Source organism: Lepisma saccharinum, chromosome 30 (assembly GCF_977018435.1).
Source record: "Lepisma saccharinum chromosome 30, izLepSacc3.1, whole genome shotgun sequence".
Lineage (NCBI taxonomy): Eukaryota > Metazoa > Arthropoda > Insecta > Zygentoma > Lepismatidae > Lepisma > Lepisma saccharinum.
The window spans coordinates 27,353,149-27,375,335 of NC_139258.1; the positions used below are offsets into that span (position 1 = coordinate 27,353,149).

A 22,187-nucleotide genomic window follows, 5' to 3' on the forward strand; every position below is an offset into this window, starting at 1 on the left:
TTGAGGAGAATGAATTGAAATCACCCACTAAGCCATTAACTGAGGAAAGTCTTGTTGATACTGATTCACAAGGATTCGGTGTCAGTATTCCATCTTCATCAAAAACTAACGGAATCAGAAAAAAAACATCAAAATGTACCGGTAGAAGGAATGAAGCTACAAATGTTACGTTGGCTTGTGAAGAATTGCAAGACAGTGATTCTAATATGAGCTCTGCAGAAAGAGTTGTTTCTGTTTCTCAGTGCCACAGTAAGAATTCAAGACCAAGCAGTGACGATAGCGTTATTGTAGTATCAGATGAATCTGATGAAGGTATGATGTTGCAAAAAGGTCATAATGGGTTATACAAAACATTGAAGATTCATGAAAGTCATACTGATATGTCAGAAAAAACTGCTCTGTCATGACCAAAGCATAAGAAATTTAGTTTATCTTTGAAGAAGATGAAGCATTGTGCAACCAGCAATGTTGGAAGTTTTCCAGACATATCTTTTGCTTCTTCAGTAAAAGTGGACAAGTTCAATACGAAACCTTCAGACTATCACTGGCACACTGTGATACAATAGAATTCTCAATATGGAGACCGAATTTGTCACTGTTGTTCATTTTCTTCTTTTCCTTTTCGTTTACTGTGTTTCCTTGCGGATCAGTATCAACAAGACTTTCCTCGGTTAATGGCTTAGTGGGTGATTTCAATTCATTCTCCTGAACACAAACATCAATGTGTCGTCCAGTAGCAGCTTGGCAGTCATCGTTACTTTCCAACATGTACTTTTTCTTATTTTTCTTACGCATGCTAGACGTGTCCGAGCCATGTGCCAGGCTATCACTGGCACACTGTGATACAGTAGAAATCTCAATATGGAGACCGAATTTGTCACTGCTGTTCATTTTCTTCTTTTTCTTTTTGTTTACTGTGTTTCCTTGTGAATCAGTATCCTCGGTTAATGGCTTAGTGGGTGATTTCAATTCATTCTCCTGAACACAAACATCAATTTGTCGCCCAGCAGCAGCTTGGCAGTCATCGTTACTTTCCAACATGTACTTTTTCTTATTTTTCTTACGCATGCTAGACGTGTCCGAGCCATGTGCCAGACTATCACTGGCACACTTTGATACAATAGAATTCTCAATATGGAGACCGAATTTGTTACTGCTGTTCATTTTCTTTTTTTTTCTTTTCGTTTACTGTGTTCCCTTGTGAATCAGTATCAACAAGACTTTCCTCAGTTAATGGCTTAGTGGGTGATTTCAATTCATTCTTCTCAACACAAACATCAATTTGTCGTCCAGGAGCAGCTTGGCAGTCATCATTACTTTCCAACTGTAGCGATTTTCTGCAATTCACATTGCAAAATCTTACAACGTCCAACTCGTTGTGTTGGAAATTGCTCCGCTCAGAATAGCGATAAAAAACGACTTATCAGTTAATTCCCTTATCTTTCGCCACATGGCACCATTGACTACATGTATTTGTGAAATATTTCATTGTTATCATGCCATCTGCAGCTCGGAAGTTACAGGAAGTGAAGGCAGAGTGTGTGGGTATGTGCGTGAGCACAGCACAGTTGTGTCTTGTACTTGGTATCGGCAATACACGTAATTCTCGCGCTCCACTGCAAAATGTCTCTCGAGATACGTAGTTTGGACTTTGTCGTCTTCAGGAACTCCTGATGAATTGCCGAGATTTGTAGAACATTTAATCAAGAGTCTTCAATGCGAAATAGACGTACCTGCGTTTCGAATATGGTGCCAGTTGCAGAATTGAAGCATATGAAGAAATACGGCATTTGACAATTTGTATGCAGCCAGTCATATGGAAAACGGGAGAGTGAGGTACTTTGGTTTCTCACCACGAGGCACGTACACCCAAGAGTGAAGGAAGTCGTCCCCTGCCAGAACCTATAAGTTGCGACACACAAAACGAAAGTAGGAAAGTGAATTTGTAGTTATTGGTGAATTAGAGTGTGAGTCAAGAAAATGTCGATTTTTACTCGACAAAAAAAAAACTGATTTTTCGTAACGATTGCTTCAAATTGCTAAAAATAACTATTTGTTACTGGACAAGTTCAGTTTTACGTAGTACATTTATGTGTAGGGGATTGCTAGAGAAACGACTGGATTGAATCCTGTAATTGATACCAAAGACGTAACTTTAGTGCAACACGTGGGAAAATTAATGGTGCGTCACGTGTTTTTGTTAGGAACCTAGTACAGTTTGAACAAATGGATGAAAGTAAAATGGTGGTCTTAATATGCCAATACAATACCGTTTGATAATTGCCGTTCGTGGTGTGTTCGTTATTTTTGCGAAAAGACTTGTAGGATTTTTTTTGAATGCGTCGCAAAATAGTTACCTTAACTAATCGCGACTACGTCGTTAAGCAACACCGTTCCTAGCTTTTTCCACCCTCACCCCATTTTTGGAATTCCGTCAATTTACTGGCGAATATGGCAAAGTAGTTAAATTACTTGGTTTTTGAATGAGCATCTAGGAGAGTACCTTGTACAAAATTGATGTGAAATTGTCGCAATTTCTAGGCATGGTTTTTTGCTGTTTATACACCTATGATAGTGATGACTGTGTTTTTGAAATATTAAAATCATTGGGTTTAATCTTCATCTCAAAAAATGATTGAAGCATAGATACTAAAGTAAGATAACAAAATTACAGGTTTCATAAATTATGCTTATTTCCAAACTTTGAACATTTCCTTTTTTTGTGTGTTGAATAGTTGCTAAACATTTATGAAGTACAAATACAAGTATAGTGATGAATTTGGTACAAAAATGATTTAAACAAATTGTTTCTAGTCAACGTCGAAAGGGGCGTAATTTGTTGTTTGATTGGGGTTAGCCAATGTTATCTTAATGTTATGGTGGAACTTTGTTAATGATTTATTTAACGAAATCTTGTTGCGGTAAAATGTAAAAAGAATATACTCCTTGTTGTGTACATTTAATTGTTGAATAAAAATGTGTCATTGAATTGTTGAAATTTGTACATCCGTTTTTGACTTCATATAAACTTAATTTTCCCTTTATCACTGCGCGGTCAAAAATACCAAAAGAAGAGTGAAATATTTATTTGTAGTTGCATGTAATTGTAGTTTTTGGTGGAGGTGAATAATACTAGATTGCAATAAGGTTACTGTAACGCATAACGCATTTTGGAAGTTCTTGCAGTGCCTATTTCTTAATTTCCAGGATATATTCGCAAACAGCAACATTCTTGTGTTTACCCCCTTATTTTCTCAAATTGAAATTAGGAATTGTGAAGTTCGTAGTCAACTTTGAAGTGCCGCGAACAACGTGGCAATAACCTCCACCCCCCAATTGATTTTGTAAGTTCATACCAAGGTGCTAAAACCAATCAACGGCCTTTGAGGTAGCACGTAAGATCAAACCCAGTCACGACTTTGAAAACCAAAAAAAAAGCACCTTTGCAAACTTGAACGTTACACAGCATGTACTTCTTCTTCTTCTTTTCCTTACGCATGCTAGACGTGTCCGAGCCATGTGCCAGACTATCACTGGCACACTGTGATACAATAGAATTCTCAATATGGAGACCGAATTTGTCACTGCTGTTCATTTTCTTCTTTTTCTTTTTGTTTACTGTGTTTCCTTGTGAATCAGTATCAACAAGACTTTCCTCGGTTAATGGCTTAGTGGGTGATTTCAATTCATTCTCCTCAACACAAACATCATCAATTTGTTACCCAGCAGCAGCTTGGCAGTCATAGTTACTTTCCAACATGTACTTTTTCTTATTTTTCTTACGCATGCTAGACGTGTCCGAGCCATGTGCCAGACTATCACTGGCACACTGTGATACAATAGAATTCTCAATATGGAGACCGAATTTGTCACTGCTGTTAATTTTCTTCTTTTTCTTTTTGTTTACTGTGTTTCCGTGTGAATCAGTATCAACAAGACTTTCCTCGGTTAATGGCTTAGTGAGTGATTTCAATTCATTCTTCTTATGTGAAATGGAAAAGGCATCAACACAAACATCTTCTTGACATCGAGCATCATCTTTCCGAGATGTCAAGTTGTTTATTTTACCATTTTTTGAACGTGCATCAACATTTTCATTTGTTGCCTTGCACTTACTTGATCGTTTATTTTCTTCAGGCTTACTGACTTCCACATCTTCCCCCTCAGAGCTTTCTGTAGACTGGCTCTTTCGTATTATTTCTCTCCAACCTTCAAGTAAGGACTCTTCCTTTCTCTCTCTCTCTCTCTCTATCTTCTTATCCAGAGCAGAAACTTTGTTCATCTCCACTGCACGATGTTCCTCTTCTAAATAAACACATAATGTACTTTGTTAGTGAAAAGATCTGAAAAGAAAAATGCAAGATATTAGAATCAACATACTAACACTCAGATGTACATTTTACATACAGTACAAAATTTCTACCACTATTACTTTGACTTTTAAAGGTCTCATTTAAAAAATATATATATTAGATAAAACTATCTAATTAGAATAACTTAACCTACTCTGTTCTATGATACTGCATTTCTTATTTTTCTTTAAATGAAAGGTTAATTGTTATATATAAAGTGACCAAATGTAATCTATCACAGATGCCCTGGGATTTGCAATCATGTTAAATTAGGTGAAAGAGGGACAAACTTAATGAAAAAAAAAATTGGTTCATTTCATATCAGGTCGTCATGAATTTTGCTTTAAAAATATACAGTATATCGAAAGACCACATGACAAATATAAAAATATGTTTCACTTAGACGACAATGACAGGATCTAATGGAATATTTAATTTTCTCTGGCCAATATCAGAAAAATAATTTGGAAAGTGCTGATTTTAATTGACATGCTCCAGTTCAGACAGACGTTTCCTTCCCAAACTTTCTCGTAGTCATCGAAATCTTCATGTAGTAGTGCTAACTGTCTGACCCTGCAGTACCCAATCAATCGTGAACAAACCAGGATGTCAATAAAACAATCACCACCGCCTTCAGTTTGGACTTGCTCATGTGCTTTTCTTTTCATTCGTGGTGAACTGGAGTTTTTCCAATGCATGACTACCACTTTGTTGCAGAATCATGTTGAAAAATCCAGGTCTCGTTACATGTGATGACCTGTTCCAGCAAGTTGGGATGATATCGGATCTGTTGCAGGATGTCAGAGCAGATGTCTTTCCTATTTCCTTTTGCTGCTATGTGCGGAATCTAGGGACCAATTTTGTCCATACTTAAGCATTTTCAATCCTTCATGGAAAATTTGTCTCTCACTCTGATTATCAATGTTTACCATCTCTGCTATCTTGCGGATACTCAGTCATCAGTCGTCACAGACTATTTCATAGGTTTTCTGTCAACCCACATTTTCATGGTCTTTCAGCTCTTCAATGTCCTCCTTATACACACTTCAATTTTCAATTTCACCAGGAATTTGAGGTTCACACTCTCTTTCCATCCGACATAATTCCCACCATAACCACACAGCACAGCACACACTTCCTAAAGAGCTCACAGGCACACTAATGGTTAGTCTCCTGTGGATTATCACACTTCCACCTCTCAACTCTTCTCCTCTACTAACATCGCCAGCAGATGGCCAGTCCTGTTTTTGAATAGCCACACCTTGTACAGACACATCAGATAGAAGAAATCTGACAACTGAAGTAGTGGTCAAAATATCTCCCTAAGCTCTCACATTTTGTAAGATTATTTAACTAACAAGTAAATCTTGAAGCTTTCCTGGTGATCAATGATAAAAAGATTGTCTCGGGCTATCGACCAGGTGAGTTGTGGAAAAGATTCCAAGCTTTCGAGAGCTAACGTCACTCTCATCTTCAGGATAGAACGAGTGTGTCTTTAGCTCTTGAAATATTTTCCACAACTCACCTGGTCGATAGCCCGAGATCTTTTCATTATTTAACTAGTTGCAAAATATAATATGAGGAACTTATGAACCCAAACCTGGGGCTCGAAATACAATAGTTTTGCTGAAATGGCAAAGAATCCAATATGACCAACCCCCGTCCCCCAAAAAACGAGCCACCTATTTTATTAAAACAAAGACAAATTCATCCTTGTCACTGGCACATGTAGTACAATCTAGTACATGACCAAAATCTTCTTTAAGAAGGAATACCTACAACAAGGGATTTCTTCTCTTAGTTTCAAGTAACGCAGGGAGAGTAGATGTGGATCCCTAGAACAGATTCTGAAGAGAGTGTGAATATTAACAGCATGCTTCGTAACCAAGTATTGGAGGACCTCATCTTCCTCTTGGGAAAACCTAAGTGAGAAAAAAAGCATGAGAAGAATAAAACATTTTGTTCAAGAGTTACTGAGGTAGTTATAGTATTAAACAAGGTTACAAGGAGCGTGACAGTGTCAGAAGTGGGTCAACATTCCACCCCTCCCGCCACCCAGCACTACCCCAAGAAGCAAGGAAACAACCAGGGAATGGCAGCCTGAGGCAACGAAGGGAAACTCTAGGAGTGTCAACGAGGAAGATCTGCACCACATGGTAAGTCAGCTGATTGGAAAAGTGAAAATGTCATGATCCTTGTTTATCAAAATATTAGAGGCCCGAGAACAAAAACCAAAAACTTTTTACTGCATATTCTAAGTAACGATTATAAGATAGTGGGTGTTACAGAAACGTGGATTTCTGACTCAATTTTGAACTGCGAACTGTTTGACAATAGGTATAATGTATATAGGTGTGATAGAAATAAGGAAAAAACGAGGTTAAGCAGAGGGGGAGGGGTCTTGCTCGTAGTGCAAAGGAAATTTAACTCCAAAGATATTAAACTGTCCTTTTTACAACATGTACTGCTAGTCTAATTGCAAGTGAAATATTGTACATCACTTTATGTTTGCATTGTCTATTTTGTACCGGAAACACCTGCGGATGTATACAGGGAACTTTATGAAAAATTAGACAAACTTCTCACTCCTAACTCTCGCCTGCATCTAGTGGGGGATTTTAATATTCCAGAGATTAACAGGAAAGAATTCATGCTTCCCATGTCAACGAAAGTCAGGGACCTATCAAATTTTATCGGTTACTTAGACTTAAAAACTCTAAATAGGGTCACTAATGCTAGGGGTAGAACACTTGATCTCCTGTTATCTAATGCAGGAAACGTCTGTGCACAGAGAAACAGACTCTCTCATACCCGAGGATGCACATTACCTTGTTGATTGAGATTAGGAACAGGGCACTGAATGATTCAACTCAAGCAGAAAATAAAGTTTTTCAATATAACTTCAAAAAAGATATATCGAAAATTAACTTACTATAACTGGGTAAATCTATGTGATATTGAGGATGTCGATACACTGACTAATGCATTTTACGATATTTTTTATAATATTTTGAATGACTGTACTGCTGAAATGCATCAAGGTACATAAATATCCTGTGTGGTTTAATGGTGGCATTATTAGGAAAATAAAGTCAAAATTATATCATTACAAAAAGTGGAAAAAAGGTAATTGCAACGCAGAGTATCATGAAGGGAAATACAAGAATCTTAGGAAAGAGATAAAGAAAGGGCTAACAGCAGCGTACAAAGTGTACATCCGTAAGATGGAGGAAAACATAAGGGTAGATATAAATAATGTATGGACTTATATTAGAAATAAAAAGAGGGATTCAGGTAGTAATACTTTTGAATACAATGAAATCTTACACAATGGGCACGATGTTGTAAATGCATTTACTACCTATTTTCTATCGGTGCACAAAGATGCTTCACAGTACTCTATAGTTGAATCAGATAAGTGCGAAACCGGAGTGCTTTCCCAACTCGATATATCACATATCGAATTGAACGATATCGAGGAAGCAATTAAAATGTTGAAAGCCAAAAAAGCAGCGAGGATTGACAACATTCCTCCCTATGTGGTCAAGGGGTGTGCTGAACCGCTAATAAAACCATTGAGTATAAAATTCAATAACATTTTAGAACATCACAACTTCCCATCAAAATGAAAAATCACTAAAGTTAATCCCAAAAAAAGGAAAATGCAAAGAACGTTGATTGCTTTAGGCCAGTGTAAATTCTCTAAGTTTTTTGCAAAGTGTTTGAACAAATACTGTACGAGAGAATACTGGCCAACGTACGACCGGCTATATCTCCCATGTAACATGGTTTTATATCATGGAAGTCGACAATAACAAACCTTGCCGAATTTACACATTTTGTAGCTTATGAATTAGACGATATGAGACAGCATGTATTCTATGCTGACCTGGCCAAGGCGTTTGTTTCAGTAAATCATGATATTTTACTTCAGAAGCTATCTTATTTTAATATTTCTAAATATTTCTAAAAACGTAATTATTCTGCTAAAATCTTACCTAATGAGCCAAAAGCAATTTGTCAATTATAGAGGATACAGATACATATCTCGGGAATACACTATGCCTTCTGGGGTGCCACAGGGATCCAATTTTGGGCCCATTCCTTGTTATCCTGCCCCCCTGTCAGGGCAAGTGCTTTCTTTCTTATTGAAATATTTATTAATATGTTAATTAATTAGATAATCAAGTGTATAAACATATATATGTGTGATTAGTGTATATCAATTTATTATGCATCTTTAGGTTCGTATATATTCCCATGTACCTCTGTTCTTTCTTCATGTTTCAAACGTTCAAGGAAAAGGTGTGCAGTTTAGCTGTTAAAGATTAAAAATTTTGAAACAAGGGCTGTTGGCAACAGAAGTCAACCAAACACATATAAACTCCAAGATGAGAGTGGGGGAGGATGGCTGTTGGAACTGAAACTTGGAAGGGAGAGGCTGTTTTTGCTTCAGTCAGCTAGGACCGGAGGACAGATCTCCCGCAACGTATGCTTTAAGAGATTGGATTGCCAGGCAAGCTAGTGCCTTGGTGTGCAGTTTACAGGTAAAAAGGTAGTTTGTACTGGATGTTATTTTGAAGTAATTATGGTGTGCCAGGCAGCCAAGTGCCTTGTCACCGTGAAGGTTGAGAAATGTACAAGTTGGGCAACCTTACGCCGGTTAAGATGTTTTTCTTGGGGTAACATGAGCTCCCTTGTGACAAGCGTACTCCCGATGTAATTCATTAAATGTAAAGCATCCAGTTACAAACAATAGAGATTCCAACATCAAAATTAGAGTTTTGGCCTGTTAGAGAAATGAACATTCGGATACGACATGTGTATACTTCAAATTTTACGTTAATTAAACTTCTAGAAAATACCCAACATTTCAGTTTTTAATTTCACATATACTGGACAAGGTAATTTATCCCCTGATCAAAAATGTTTCGCAAAAGGTTATCCATTGTCTCTTGTAGTTAATTATATAATTATGTTGAATTGTAGCAACCCACGTGCATTGTCGTACAAAGAAAGATACTCCTAGACAAATCTGAGCCGAGCACAAAGAGCACCGAACCTCGAGTGCGGAGGTAAAGTGGGGGGGGGGGGGGGCAAGTAACATCCCTTTCTTACTCTTTATTAACAACCTCCCGAAAATTATCACGAAATCGCATTGCCTTATATTTGCTGATGATATAAAAATATTTAAAACAATTTGCTCTGGCGAAGACAGCCTTGACTTTCAGGCAGACGTAAATACAATGGAGCGAAAATAATAGACTTTCATTTAATCTTGAAAAATGTCAGGTAATGTCTATAACAAACGCTCAAACAATAAGAAACTTCCAGTATCATGTGGAAAGAAAACAAATAACTAGGGTCACTAAATTCATGGATCTTGGTGTCACATATGACGCAAATCTGTTTTAACGAGTATATGAATCATATCGTTAACCAAGCGTACAAGCAATTAGGATTCATAAAAAAGATTTGGGGAAGATCTGAAAAGTACATCAATATTAATAACTTTGTATGTTTCCCTAGTACGCTCACTCGTAGAATATGCATTGGTATTATAATGCACAAACATAAGTAATGCACAAAATGTATGTATCCCTCAATGGAACAATGTTCTGTAGCATCATTTGTTTAATAAATAAATAAATAAATAAATATCAGCGCATTCGAGAAACTGGATCAGTTCAACGACGCCAAGGCAATGCTGGCAGACCCCGAGTTCATGAGCCTGTCGAAGGAGGAAATAGTGTAGAGGCAATTTAGCTTGACTCAATGGAACGCCTGGTTCGCTGTGCATACAGCACGACTGTATCCATACCATTACATGCCAGTGCATGCTATTGAGGAGGGAGATCCTGTCAGAAGGATGGATTTTTGTTGATTTTTACTAAATACCAACGCTGAAGACCCCCATCATCTGACAAGAATTCTGTGGCAGACAAATCTAATTTCGACTGTGATGGTATTACAAATTTTCACAATGTGCATTTTTGGGCCCCTAATGGTCATAACCCAAGAAAATCGAAATAATCGGCTCACCAGAGAAAATTCTCACTAAATATGTGGATGGGAATCATCCACAATCATGTGATCGGGCCATTCTTTCTAAACCTAAATGGCATTACCTACGAAAAGTTTCTAAGGGAAGAATTGATGACGCTGCTGGAGGATGTGTTGCTTACCACAAGAAGGGGTATGATTTACCATGATGGCTGCCCAGTCCACTTTTTCCGGGATGTGCGACAGGGGCTGGACAACATTATCCCATGCGATGCATTGGTTGCGACAGCCTGACCCCCTGGCCGGCAAGGAGTCTGGATTTCATGCCATGCGACTTTTACATTTGGGGTCACATGAAAGAGTCAGTGGACTCCCAAGAAGAGTTGAGAGAGAGAGAATTGTGGCAGCCGCAAGTGACTTTGTCTGAAGTACACCATGGGCTGCATGCTTGCATATGTAACCGAGGGAGGCAATTTGAACGGGATTTGTAGTTTTTGTAACAGTTAATTCTAACACCCTGGAATCATGAGGATGGTAAATAACATTATTACTTCACTCATTTTCGTTCATTTATTTCTTAAAACTGACATTTTTTTCACTTTAAAAAGAGGTCTACAATGTGCCTTCTCCGGTTTTTATTCATTTTTTTTTTCCCCCGACCCGTATGACATTTGTATTGGGTTGGTGCGAATGAAATGTCCGCTTTGACGTCTGGTGGGAAACTCACCTCAACAACACAACACAGGGATTGACTGAGGTTACAGGTCTAACGTCATAAACTCTGTATACGTCCAGCAAACAGGCTGGATCACCCAGACAGTCAGGAGGCAGTGTGTTGCTGAACAGGGTCATCTGAAAGTGCACCATGGAGAACACACAATTGCGAGTGATTTGTCTTTACGAATTCAAACTGGGACATTCTGCTCAGCAAGCCGCCAAAAACACTAACAGTGCATTTGGGCCAGGAATGGTAAATGAACGCACCATTCACCGCTGGTTTGTCAAATTTCGTTCCGGTGACACAGCATTGCAAAATGAACCCAGTGGCCATCGACCAACATCATGTTTGGATGAGCTCCTCAGGAACCCCGTGGAAGCGGACCCTCGGAAAAGTGTTCATGCCATTGCAGACGAGTTAGGCATACACCATACCACTGTCGTTTGGTGGCTCCGTGCGATCAGTAAAGTGAAAAAGTTGACTCATGGGTACCACATGATTTGACACCGGTCAACAAGACTCGCCGTCTGGAGGTGTGCAGTTCTCTGAGTGAAAGGAATAACTGGGATGGTTTGCTGCATCGGATTGTCACTTCAGATGAAAAATGAATTTGCTATGACAATCATAAATGATCAGGACTATGGTTGGATCGTGATCAACGTCCAGGGCGGTTTCAGAAACCACGTCTCCACCCATGGAAGGTGTTGTTGCTGGTATGGTGGTCTATGGTGGGTGTGATCCATCATGTCGTTCTCAGGCGAGGTGAAACCATCAATGCAAATTGTTACAGTTCCTGAATTCCATGAAATGCACCACAAACTTCTCCACAAGCATCCAGCAATGGTCCACAGACATGGTGTCCTCATGTTGCACGAGAATGCTTGCCCACATGTCCCGCAAAGGACGGTGCAGGCTCTCCATGAGTTGCAATATGAAACCCTTCCTCATCCAGCATATTCTCCCAACCTCTCTTCCAATGACTACCATCACTTCCGGCATCTCGATCACTTCCTGACGGGGAAGACCTTCGCTGATGATCGGGCGGTGAAACATGCCGTTGAGGAGATCTTTGCGTCGCAGACTCCAGACTTCTTTCGCCATGGAATCCAATTGTTGGCTGAGCTGTGACAAAAGTGTGTGGCTGCAGACGGCGACTATTTTGATTGACCAGGTATTGTAGTTTTGATTTTTTTGGCCTTTGGCAATGACACACCTGGGCCGGACATTTCATTCGCACCAACCCAATATCTTCTTGGAGAGCTTATGAAATGAGGAACTTTTTTCCATACTTTTTACGCTCAGTGTGTTACCATTTTTTGAGTCATCCTCTTCAATTTAAAAGATAGTTTCCAAATTTGTTCACGACGTGTGATCTAATTGACTGCTTCTTTCTGTGGGTATGGGAATTTTGGGCATGAATTTTTCTCCCAGTAGTCACTCATTCATCAGCTGTTGGCAACGTGTCAATTAAGTGCCCAGGGTGAAGTAGTTTTTTCACAATTAGTAGTTTTTGTCAAGAAAATCTATAAACCGCAATAACTCGAAACCCATTGATTTCCAACCCCCGAAGCATAGGGTTAAATTTGTTGCAAATGTGCTCTAGCATTACCCCTTTCCAGGAATAGGTCGAATTAAAAATAGCCATGTATAAATTCCAAAACAGTTTAAAGTAGAAGCAGCATACAAATTCAATTTGGCACAAAGAAAACTAGAAAAAACTTTGAAATATGACTAGGAAAAACCACTTCACTTGGTACTAAGAGAAAATGAATTTTGGAAGGAAAAGTACTTGTAATAGAGATAATTAAGATCTCATGAGATGATTGAAATCTATTTCGTATCTGTATATTCTTCATCAGGATCGGAACACTCCATGTACGTGTTGCACATAACAGAATAGGGCTTCTCGTTCTACTCTTTTTTATCTATAAATATATTTGTATACCTGACAATATTGTCAACCATCATCATCCATTGTGATAATAAACAATATCATAAAAGTAAAAAATTGGTACGAAATAGGTAGGTATCAGAATACGAAAGCTATAATGAAATGGCATCATACTTATAACACAAAAATTATTCAAAAAGAATTAGAGTGATGGGGGAGATGGGAGAGAGAGAAAGAGAAATAAAAACAAATGTGTGGAAAATACATGCTAAAAACTTAAATATTTACTTACATTTTTTATCAAGTGATCGAAGAAAAGTTCACACCGCTCGCGGACGGCAATCTACAGTTCAAAATTGACAGATAAAATTTAGCACTGTACTGAACATGTACGGCAAAAGTTTAAAAAAAGGTAAAGTGTTCCCCTGTGCTTAGCACCATGCCATGAAGGCGTATAGGGGGTGCGGGGGTAACGCCCCACACTTCCTTGATCCGGTCGCGAGTGCAGGTGATGTGATCAGCACCATGCCCCTGACTGCCTTACCCCCCCCCCTGGGTTTCCCCCAGGTAACCATGTTATTCGACGCTGGGTTGTGAAGAAAAAAGAGAGTGGTGTGGTTAACCTAGACAGTTACGAAAATCCAGGTACCCATTTGATATGCTACCTGAAAGTCGACAACAACAAAGCATTTGTTTTCTATTCATTCGGAGGCACGCCACCTGCTGGGTTGGTAAAATATCTCAGTGTTGTCAACCTCTACTACAATAACGAACGCATCCAGGGTTTCAGCGATGTGAACTGTGGCCATCTCTGCGTTTCTATGCTTGTCTTCCTCTCGCAATTAAATAACCCAACGATCGAGGATTTCCAGAAAGCATTGTGGCACCTGAAGCACTATGGGAGTATTCCATCTCACAAGCGAGACTTCACTTCTGAAACTCGCATTGCATGACGATATCATCTATCCTAAATCTATTGCTCTTCGTGCATTCTACAGCATGTACCTGATACCTAATGTGACTGTACACAACAATACCATCAAAATTGGCAGCGAAAAAATCAGCATCACCCCTGGCCAGTACAATCTGTCTACCTTGCAGGCTCAATTGCCAAGAAGTGTACTGCTGTCGCAAAATTCTGTAACTCGCAGGGTGGAACTGGTGTCTGCCACGGAAACTGTAGACCTGGGTACCATCGGAGAGCTTCTGGGATTCGAGAACAACACAAAGCTCGAACCTGGCATCAAGCACATCGGTGCCAACATTCCTAAATTTCTAGCCATCGAGACTCTGAACATAAATTGCAATGTGGCAGAAGGTATGATCACCAAATCCTCGGACGGCATCCCAGGGAGTCACAAGCAGACAGGTATTATCGCTACATTCAAACCAAACTCTCGAGTTCATGGAGCCAATTATCTACACACCCTCCCCACCAATATACTTTCCTGTATCTCGTAATCGCATAGACAACATAGAATTGGCAATTACCAACGAGAAGGGGGAGGTGGTTGATTTTGCAGGAGCCACGACCACTGCCGTCGTGGATATTAACATATAATAAATAACCATTATGGAGCAAATCGAAAGTTACGAGTTGCAGTCCTTCCCACCCAATCGTCGCACATTTGCCAACCTCAATGAAGCGAATCGAGAGACGTTGGGGACGGGTTTATTCACTCTCACAGAGCTGATTTGTATATCAAGTTTGATGTTGTGAAGAGAGACAACGGCGAAGTATTTCTTGCCAATGCAAATTTAAGACTTGTAGATAATTTTGTACCGTACCTGTTCTCGCAGGTGGAAGTTAGAAAGCATGGCACCGTCATCGATAGGGTTGACTACCCCGGGATTACCTCCACAGCTGTGGGAACGCTGAAAGGTCTCTAAGACCAATGCAGAGTACTACCAGGCAGGGGGATTCGAAGCAGGTGCAAAAATCAAAACCCAAAGTCACACAGTACTGTTTCCCATGCGCCTGCTTCCAGGCTTCTTCTCAGACTACACAGAGATTATGTGGAAGGGTGGTTTGCGCGTCACTTTTTGCAGAAGCGCCAACAACAAAGATGTGCTGATGCGTTACAGCACCTTGGGTGCGGACGGGACCACCCCGATTCCAAACACACTACCCGATCCTGCCAATTGCATCATCCAGTCCATGGAGTTGCGCATGCCCGTAGTGGAATACGAATCTAACTATGCCCTGAAGTACAAAGCAGACATCCTGAAGAATCCCTAAGTCCTCTTCCAGTTTTAGGGTTACCAGTGCATGCAGAAACCTGCTTCTGGCAATCATTTTGAATTCTATGTTACCACACAGTTCAACAGCATCCGGTACGACATGCCAGAGTTCGTGGCTGTACTCTTCCAGACAGGGAGGGACAATAATCAGGAGAAAGATTCCAGCCAGTTCGACAATTGCAAGATTAAGAACATCTACCTCAAAAATCGTAGGAACGAAGTTTTTCCACGTGAGAACTACAACCTAAACATTGCAAACAAAGATTACCTGAAATTGTACGAGGCGTACACAGTGTACAAGAGGGTGACTTCCGGCAACGTGGAGGTGAATTACAACCCTGACGAGTTTATAGCTCGCAGACCCATGTTCGTCATCAACACATCTAAGAGGAAGCAGGTGGTTGTTAACGATCGCACCAACATCAAGATTGTCTGTGAGTTCCACGATGCCTTGCCCGCCAACACCCTGTGCAGCGTCATCCTTATTGCAGAGAAAACTTTTGTGTATGATGTGAAGAATGAAAGAGTGACCGAACAGTTTTAAGTACAAGAAAAAAATCGCATAATTCTATAAAAATTATACTGACCGTAGGTTCAAACATTAGATTTTTTGTTAACTTGCAACGCAGTGTCCAGGATGTACTGCGAAGAGTGGAGGTTGATAATTGAACATACTTCATGGAACATCTTCTTACATTTGTAGAGAAGATTTTTTGAGAATAATCTAGAAAAAAAATAATAAAATTTAATTTTGATGCATTTTAGAAATAATCACACTTGAGCGCACAAAGAAACTTCCTCTTTGGCCCTGCGTGTGCCCCTTTTTCGTCCCGTAGGTCACGGCAGGGACTTAGTTCTGTTAAAAAAATCCCAAACCTCCACCTGTTTGCATTTGAAGATAAACACTATTGTTCTAGTATCTTGGCTATATTAAATTGGAACCTCTGTTATATGAGGTTTTTTTTTCATTATTACATACTATCTACTACTTCAGACTACATTTGAGGCATGTCTTACTAGTTTGGGGTAGAATCACCAAATCAAATTGTTTATTCTAGATGAACACTACAGCTACACTACAAACACTGAGTAATACCGAAGGAGACCGCTCCCGTCGTTGTCTCCGTGATGCCTCGAGTCTCTCTGTGGTCTTTTTGTCCCCTGTCTTTCACCCCTGCTTCCAGGGGTCACTCACCTCGCGTCTGGTAAGGCGGAAGGAGTTCCTTCTCCCCCGTTAGGTGGCAGCAAAAGTCAGCGGCTTTCGCTACACCACAGTGGCTGTCGCTACACCAGCCCCCCACGGAGAAAAAGGGTTACACCTTGTGTGGGAGGCGAAATGTTACGCGTCGACCAGAATGGGTGACGGACTCTCTTGACGTTGCGCCGATGGTGGTTGGTTGGTGGGGGGGGTGCGTTGGCGTCTCTGAGTAATCCTTGGTTGGTGGGACGTCCTCCGTCCAGGTGTAGGCTGGTTTGACCCGGTCAATGCTGACGCGGGTCTCACGACCGTTGAGACGCAGGGTGAAGGTCTTGCCGTTTCTGCTTAGGACTTGGTGTGGTCCGGAATACGGTGGTTGGAGGCTGCCTTGTACGGAGTAGTCACGGAGAAAGACGTGGGTGCAGGTTGACAGGTCCTTGAAGACGAAGGTGCTGGATTGATTGTGACGGCAACCGGATTGTGGTCGCAGGCGAGCCATGTGTTGCTGAAGTCTGGAAACCAGTTCTGAAGGGTCTTCCATCCGAGTGGCTGTTGGTGGCACGATGAGCTCTCCTGGGAGTCGGAGAGGTTCGCCGTACACCAGTTCGGCAGGCGATGCTGCGAGGTCATCTTTGATGGCTGCGCGAATTCCAAGGAGCACGAGGGGCAGGGCTTCTATCCAGGTGGAGCCAGGGTGGCACATGAGTGCTGCCTTGAGGTGGCAGTGAAAACGCTCGACCATGCCGTTGGCGCATGGGTGGTAGCTGGTGGTGCTATGGCGATCGGAGCCGATGGTCCATCCTAGTTCGCTGAAGAGTTCTGATTCAAATTGCCGCCCTTGATCTGTTGTGATGCGGGCAGGGGAACCGAATCGCGAGATCCAGCCCGATGTGAAGGCCGTCGCGACGTCCGCCGCGGTGATGCGTTCCAAGTGGTAGGCTTCGGGCCAACGGGTGAAACGGTCCACGGCTGTCAGGCAGTACTTATAGGGTCCCGCTGATGGGAGAGGCCTGATCAGATCGATGTGCACGTGTTGAAACCTTGCAGACGGAGGAACGAAATTGCCCAATGGTGCATGCACATGTCGGGATACTTTGGTGCGCTGGCAGTCTTGGCACGATCGGGCCCAAGCGCGACAGTCTTGCTGGACTCTGGGCCAGACGAAACGCGACGCGATTAGGCGCGCGGATGCTCGGGTACCGGGATGACTGAGGCCGTGCAAGGCATCAAAAATGCGGCGGCGGTGCGCTGCAGGTACGTACGGCCGGGGTTTCGCGGTGGAGGTGTCGCAGTAGAGCTTGACTTCAGTGCCAGGTATGTCCATGAGCTGGAGGTGGAGATCGCAATCGCCATTCAGGAGCTCACGGAGCTCATCGTCCTCTTCTTGGGCGGAGGCGAGGGAGCACAGATCGGGAGAAGTGGGTGTTCCCGCGAACTGCGTCCACCCACGATAGCGCGTCCGCCACCACGTTAGATGTGCCTTCAATGTAGCGGATGTCCATGGTGAACTGAGCGATGAAGGAAAGTTGGTTGAGTTGCACTGGAGGTAGTTTGTCACGCCGCTGCTGGAAGGCGTAGGTGATGGGCTTGTGATCCACGTATATGGTGCAGTGTTGCGTTTCCAGGATGTGACGAAAGTGCTGAACGGCTGCGTAGACTGCGAGAAGTTCGCGGTAGTACGGTGGCCACTCGGTCTGCTTGGTGGTGAGTTTCCGGGAGAAAAAGGCAATGGGTTGCCACGAGCCGTTGGCGAACTGTTGCAGGCATGCACCGACGGAGGTGGCAGAGGCATCGGTGAAAAGTCCCAGCGGGGCTTCGGGATGCGGATGGGCCAGGAGCGTGGCGTTGGCAAGGCTGGTCTTGCAGGCCTCGAAAGCTTGTTCTAAGTCCGGCGTCCATGGGAATGGCTGGGATCCTCGGAGGGTGGTGACGGCAGCATGCAGAGGAGCTTGGTGTTCGGCAGAGGATGGCAGGAAACGACGGTAGAAGTTGATCATGCCGAGGAAGCGATGCACGCCGCGAGCCGTGGCTGGTCGTTTGAAGTCCTGTAGGTCTGCGATGCCGTCGGGAAGCGGTCGTGTGCCGGCAGTGGAGACTTCGTACCCAAGGAACATGACGGAGGGGGTCCCAATCACACACTTCTGGGTGTTAATCAGGATGCCGTGGTCCGAGAGACGTCTGAAGAGGGCGCGGAGGTGTTCGCGGTGTTCCTCGTGGTTGCGTGCTGAGACGAGTATATCGTCGATGAATGGAAAGCAGAAATCCAGTCCTGAGAGCACTTCGTCGATGAAACGCTGGAACGTCTGCCCGGCGTTGCGTAGTCCAAAGGTCATGTATGGGAACTCGAACAACCCGAATGGCGTGGTGATCGCTGTCTTCGGGATGTCGTCTGGGTGGACAGGAATTTGTGTGTACGCCTTGACCAAGTCGATGACCGAGAAGACGGTGCATCCGTGGAGGTGGTTGCTGAAATCGTGGATGTGCCTCACTGGATAGCTGTCCGGAATCGTCCGGGCATTGAGACCACGGTAGTCCCCGCACGGTCTCCAGCCCTACGTTTTCTTGGGTACCATGTGCAGCGGCGAAGACCAGGGGCTGTCGGAACGACGTGCGGTGCCTTCGCGCAACATGGAGTCGAATTCGGCCATGGCTATTTGTAGGCGATCTGGAGCGAGGCGGCGAGGTCGGCTGGACACGGGAGGGCCCGGGGTGGTCCGGATGTAGTGAACCGTGGAGTGACGCACTTCTCGCGGCGTGCCGGCGGGACGCGTGAGAGTCGGGAAATCGGCTAGGACGTCGCTGTATGGAGAATCGTCCGACAAGGCCTTGATGCTGGGTTGCGTGGTGTCCGTTGGCTGGCAGGGTGCCGAGAGTCCCGTTCGTCCGTCGAGCAGGCGCTTCTTGCGACAATCCGGTAGCAGCTCGAAGTGGTCCAGGAAGTCCGATCTGATGATGGGCCCCGGAAACGTCCGCGACGACGAAACGCCATGAAAACTCGCGACGCAGGCCGAGTTTGAGGCAGAGGGGCAGAATTCCGTACGTCTTGATCGTCGAGTCGTTTGCGGCACTGAGCACGTAGTCGGTCCGGGAGCAAACGTCTCGGGAAACAACAAATATCCGACCCTGTGTCGACGAGGAAGCGGTGGCGGCTATAGCGGTCGGTCACGTACAGGCGGCTTCCACCAGGCCGGCAGCCGTTTGCCGCGACTAGCGGCTGCCGTTGGTGTTTGTTGTCGCGGACGCGTACGTGCATGGGTCGTTGCACCTCTGAGCCTGGTCGCCGAAGCGGTGGTGATACCAGCATATTCCCTCATCTCTTCCTCTTGACGGCGATCTGCGGCCGTAACGGCGTGGGCTGGTACGGTCACGCGATTGCGAGCGGCCGCGGAAGGCGCGAAAGTCGCTTTGCAGGGACGCGACTTGGCGAGTTAGCTCCTCGACGCGTTGGAGAAGCCAAACCGTCTCGGAGGCGGGCGCGAGTGGCGTCGCGGTCGCGCAGATAGCCGGCGGGTTGGGCGAGACAAACTGTGCGGCGATGTTGCTTGTCGTGGGGTTGAGCATGGAGGGGCTCACCTCCACGATGCGGTCCGCGAGCGTGGCAAGTTGGTCCAGCGGAAGTTCCGAAGACTGCACCTGCAGAATCGCTTGAACTTTAGCGGGCAGGCGTTGGAGCCACAACGTACGAAGCAAGTCGTCACGCATGGGAGTGGTGCATGCGAGTGACTGGAGGTGACGTAGGAACTGGGACGGTTTGCGACTGCCCATTTCTTCTTCCATGAGGATCTGCCGCAATCGTTGCTTTTCAGACAGGGAAAATCTTCGCGTGAGTTCCGTCCGCAGCCGGGTATAAGGGTCGGTCGCCGGTGGTGTACGTATAATGTCTCTCACTTCGAACGCGTACCGACCTTCTAACTGTCCCACGACGTATGCGAACTTCGTCTCTTCCCGGGTGATGTGGGCAATGGTGAACTGGGCCTCCACTTGCGAGAATCACAATTCCATGTCCTCGGGCCAGGACGGGGGGAGCTTCACACTCACTCGATGTACGGGGTCCAGTAGTGGTGGTACTGGGTGTGGTGCTGGAGTCCTCGGTTGAAGTGCTTGCTGTCTGAGTTGCTCGTTTTCCCGCCTCAGTTGGTCGAGCTGCGCTTGAAGTTCCTGTCATCGCGGTGTAGTTGGTGCGTCCAGAACAAACAAAGGGGGATTGGGCGCGTCGTCTAGCGTGCACTTGTTCGATCTGGCGGGTATGGTACACAAAGGGGGCAATCACAATTCACGGCCCCCCAAAAAAGATCACGTCGGGGTCACCAGTTTGGGGTAGAATCACCAAATCAAAGGATGTTGTCTTACCTTATTGTTTATTCTAGATGAACACTACAGCTACACTACAAACACTGAGTAATACCGAAGGAGACCGCTCCCGTCGTCTCCGCGATGCCTCGAGTCTCTCTGTGGTGTTTTTGTCCCCTGTCTTTCACCCCTGCTTCCAGGGGTCACTCACCTCGCATCTGGTAAGGTGGAAGGAGTTCCTTCTCCCCCCGTTAGGTGGCAGCAAAAGTCAGTGGCTTTCGCTACACCACAGTGGCTGTCGCTACACTAGTTTTTAAACGATAGTGGCCCCACGGGAGCGTGTGAATCCAACATTTCAGAACACACCTCTTGTCGTCGTGTGCGTCCAGGGCAACCTTTCTCACCTTGTTGGTTGTCAACACATGGTCGACACTCTGGATGCGCTGCTCCACTCCTAGAATTGGCATCCTAGTTTGAAGAGTCTCAACGTAATCCTAGAACTTGAGGTGCTCTTGGACGAATTGCCTGCCCACACCTTTCGCTTTTTTTGTGATGGAACCCTCTGCCCGAATAGCATAGGCTTTGGCGCGAAGACCAGCAAACTCAAGAATTACATCTCCGTCCTTCTCGTCTTTGAGTTTTCCAGGCACCTTCTTGTTGCGAGCCAGTATTTTGTATCGGTTCGGCTGGGAATAGCCTGACGTGTCAAAAAGGTTCACAAAAGTTGGTACCGTGGCTATATCCGTATATGCATCGTCCGTGCGAACGTGGTACACCAAACTATCTGTGTCCGTGTAGAGTAGGCTGATATTGTTGTTATAGTGCTGGCATAGTATCCCATAATATATTTGAAACATGCGCAGCTTGCTCAGGTCTAATACTGAGGCACCAACATAGATTGGCTTGTTGAGCAACACCTCGCTCTTCCTCATATGCACCAGAGCAAGCTTGCGACATTGTGCTTTTTTTTATATTAGCCTCACATTCACACAATTTCGCACATTCTCCATGGTTTTCCCAAACACTGCGTTGTTCATTAACTTTAAGAAATCACGATCGAAATCAGAAGTAGCGACTGTGCGGTGTTCGGTGTTGAGCTTGATGTATGGCCTCAACCATGGAGAATGCACGAACATAAGAACTCGATGTACTGTGCGAAAGGTAACCCCTTGCTTCATCAACCACCGGAGGTTTCGGTAGTGCAGAACATAACGCTCTTTGGGCTTGAAGTCCATGACGAGCTTTGGTTGGTTCAAGCCAGGTGGACATTTGAATTCCGGGGCTGGCGGAAGGTCGCAGAAAAAATCCTGCAGCTTCTCGGAGAACTCAAGGTCCACCTCGGCAAAAAAAACCTGTATTCCACATCTCTGAAACCTTCAACGTCAAATTTGGAGGGATCAGCCCACATGAACCCTCTGGAGGGGAGTGACAGCATCATGGAGTGTCCGTAGAGGTTGTTGACGTCTGTGTACATGATGTAGCTGGACGGTTGGG

General features: G+C 44.0%; 1 protein-coding gene across 1 annotated transcript; it reads right to left on the reverse strand.

The window, feature by feature from the left end:
- Nucleotides 1-19,610: 19,610 nt before the first annotated feature.
- On the reverse strand, nt 19,611-20,180 carry LOC145981917 (uncharacterized). The gene has a single exon (XM_083115413.1). It carries the CDS (start codon nt 20,178-20,180, stop codon nt 19,611-19,613), a length of 570 nt encoding a protein of 189 aa, XP_082971539.1.
- Nucleotides 20,181-22,187: the final 2,007 nt, after the last annotated feature.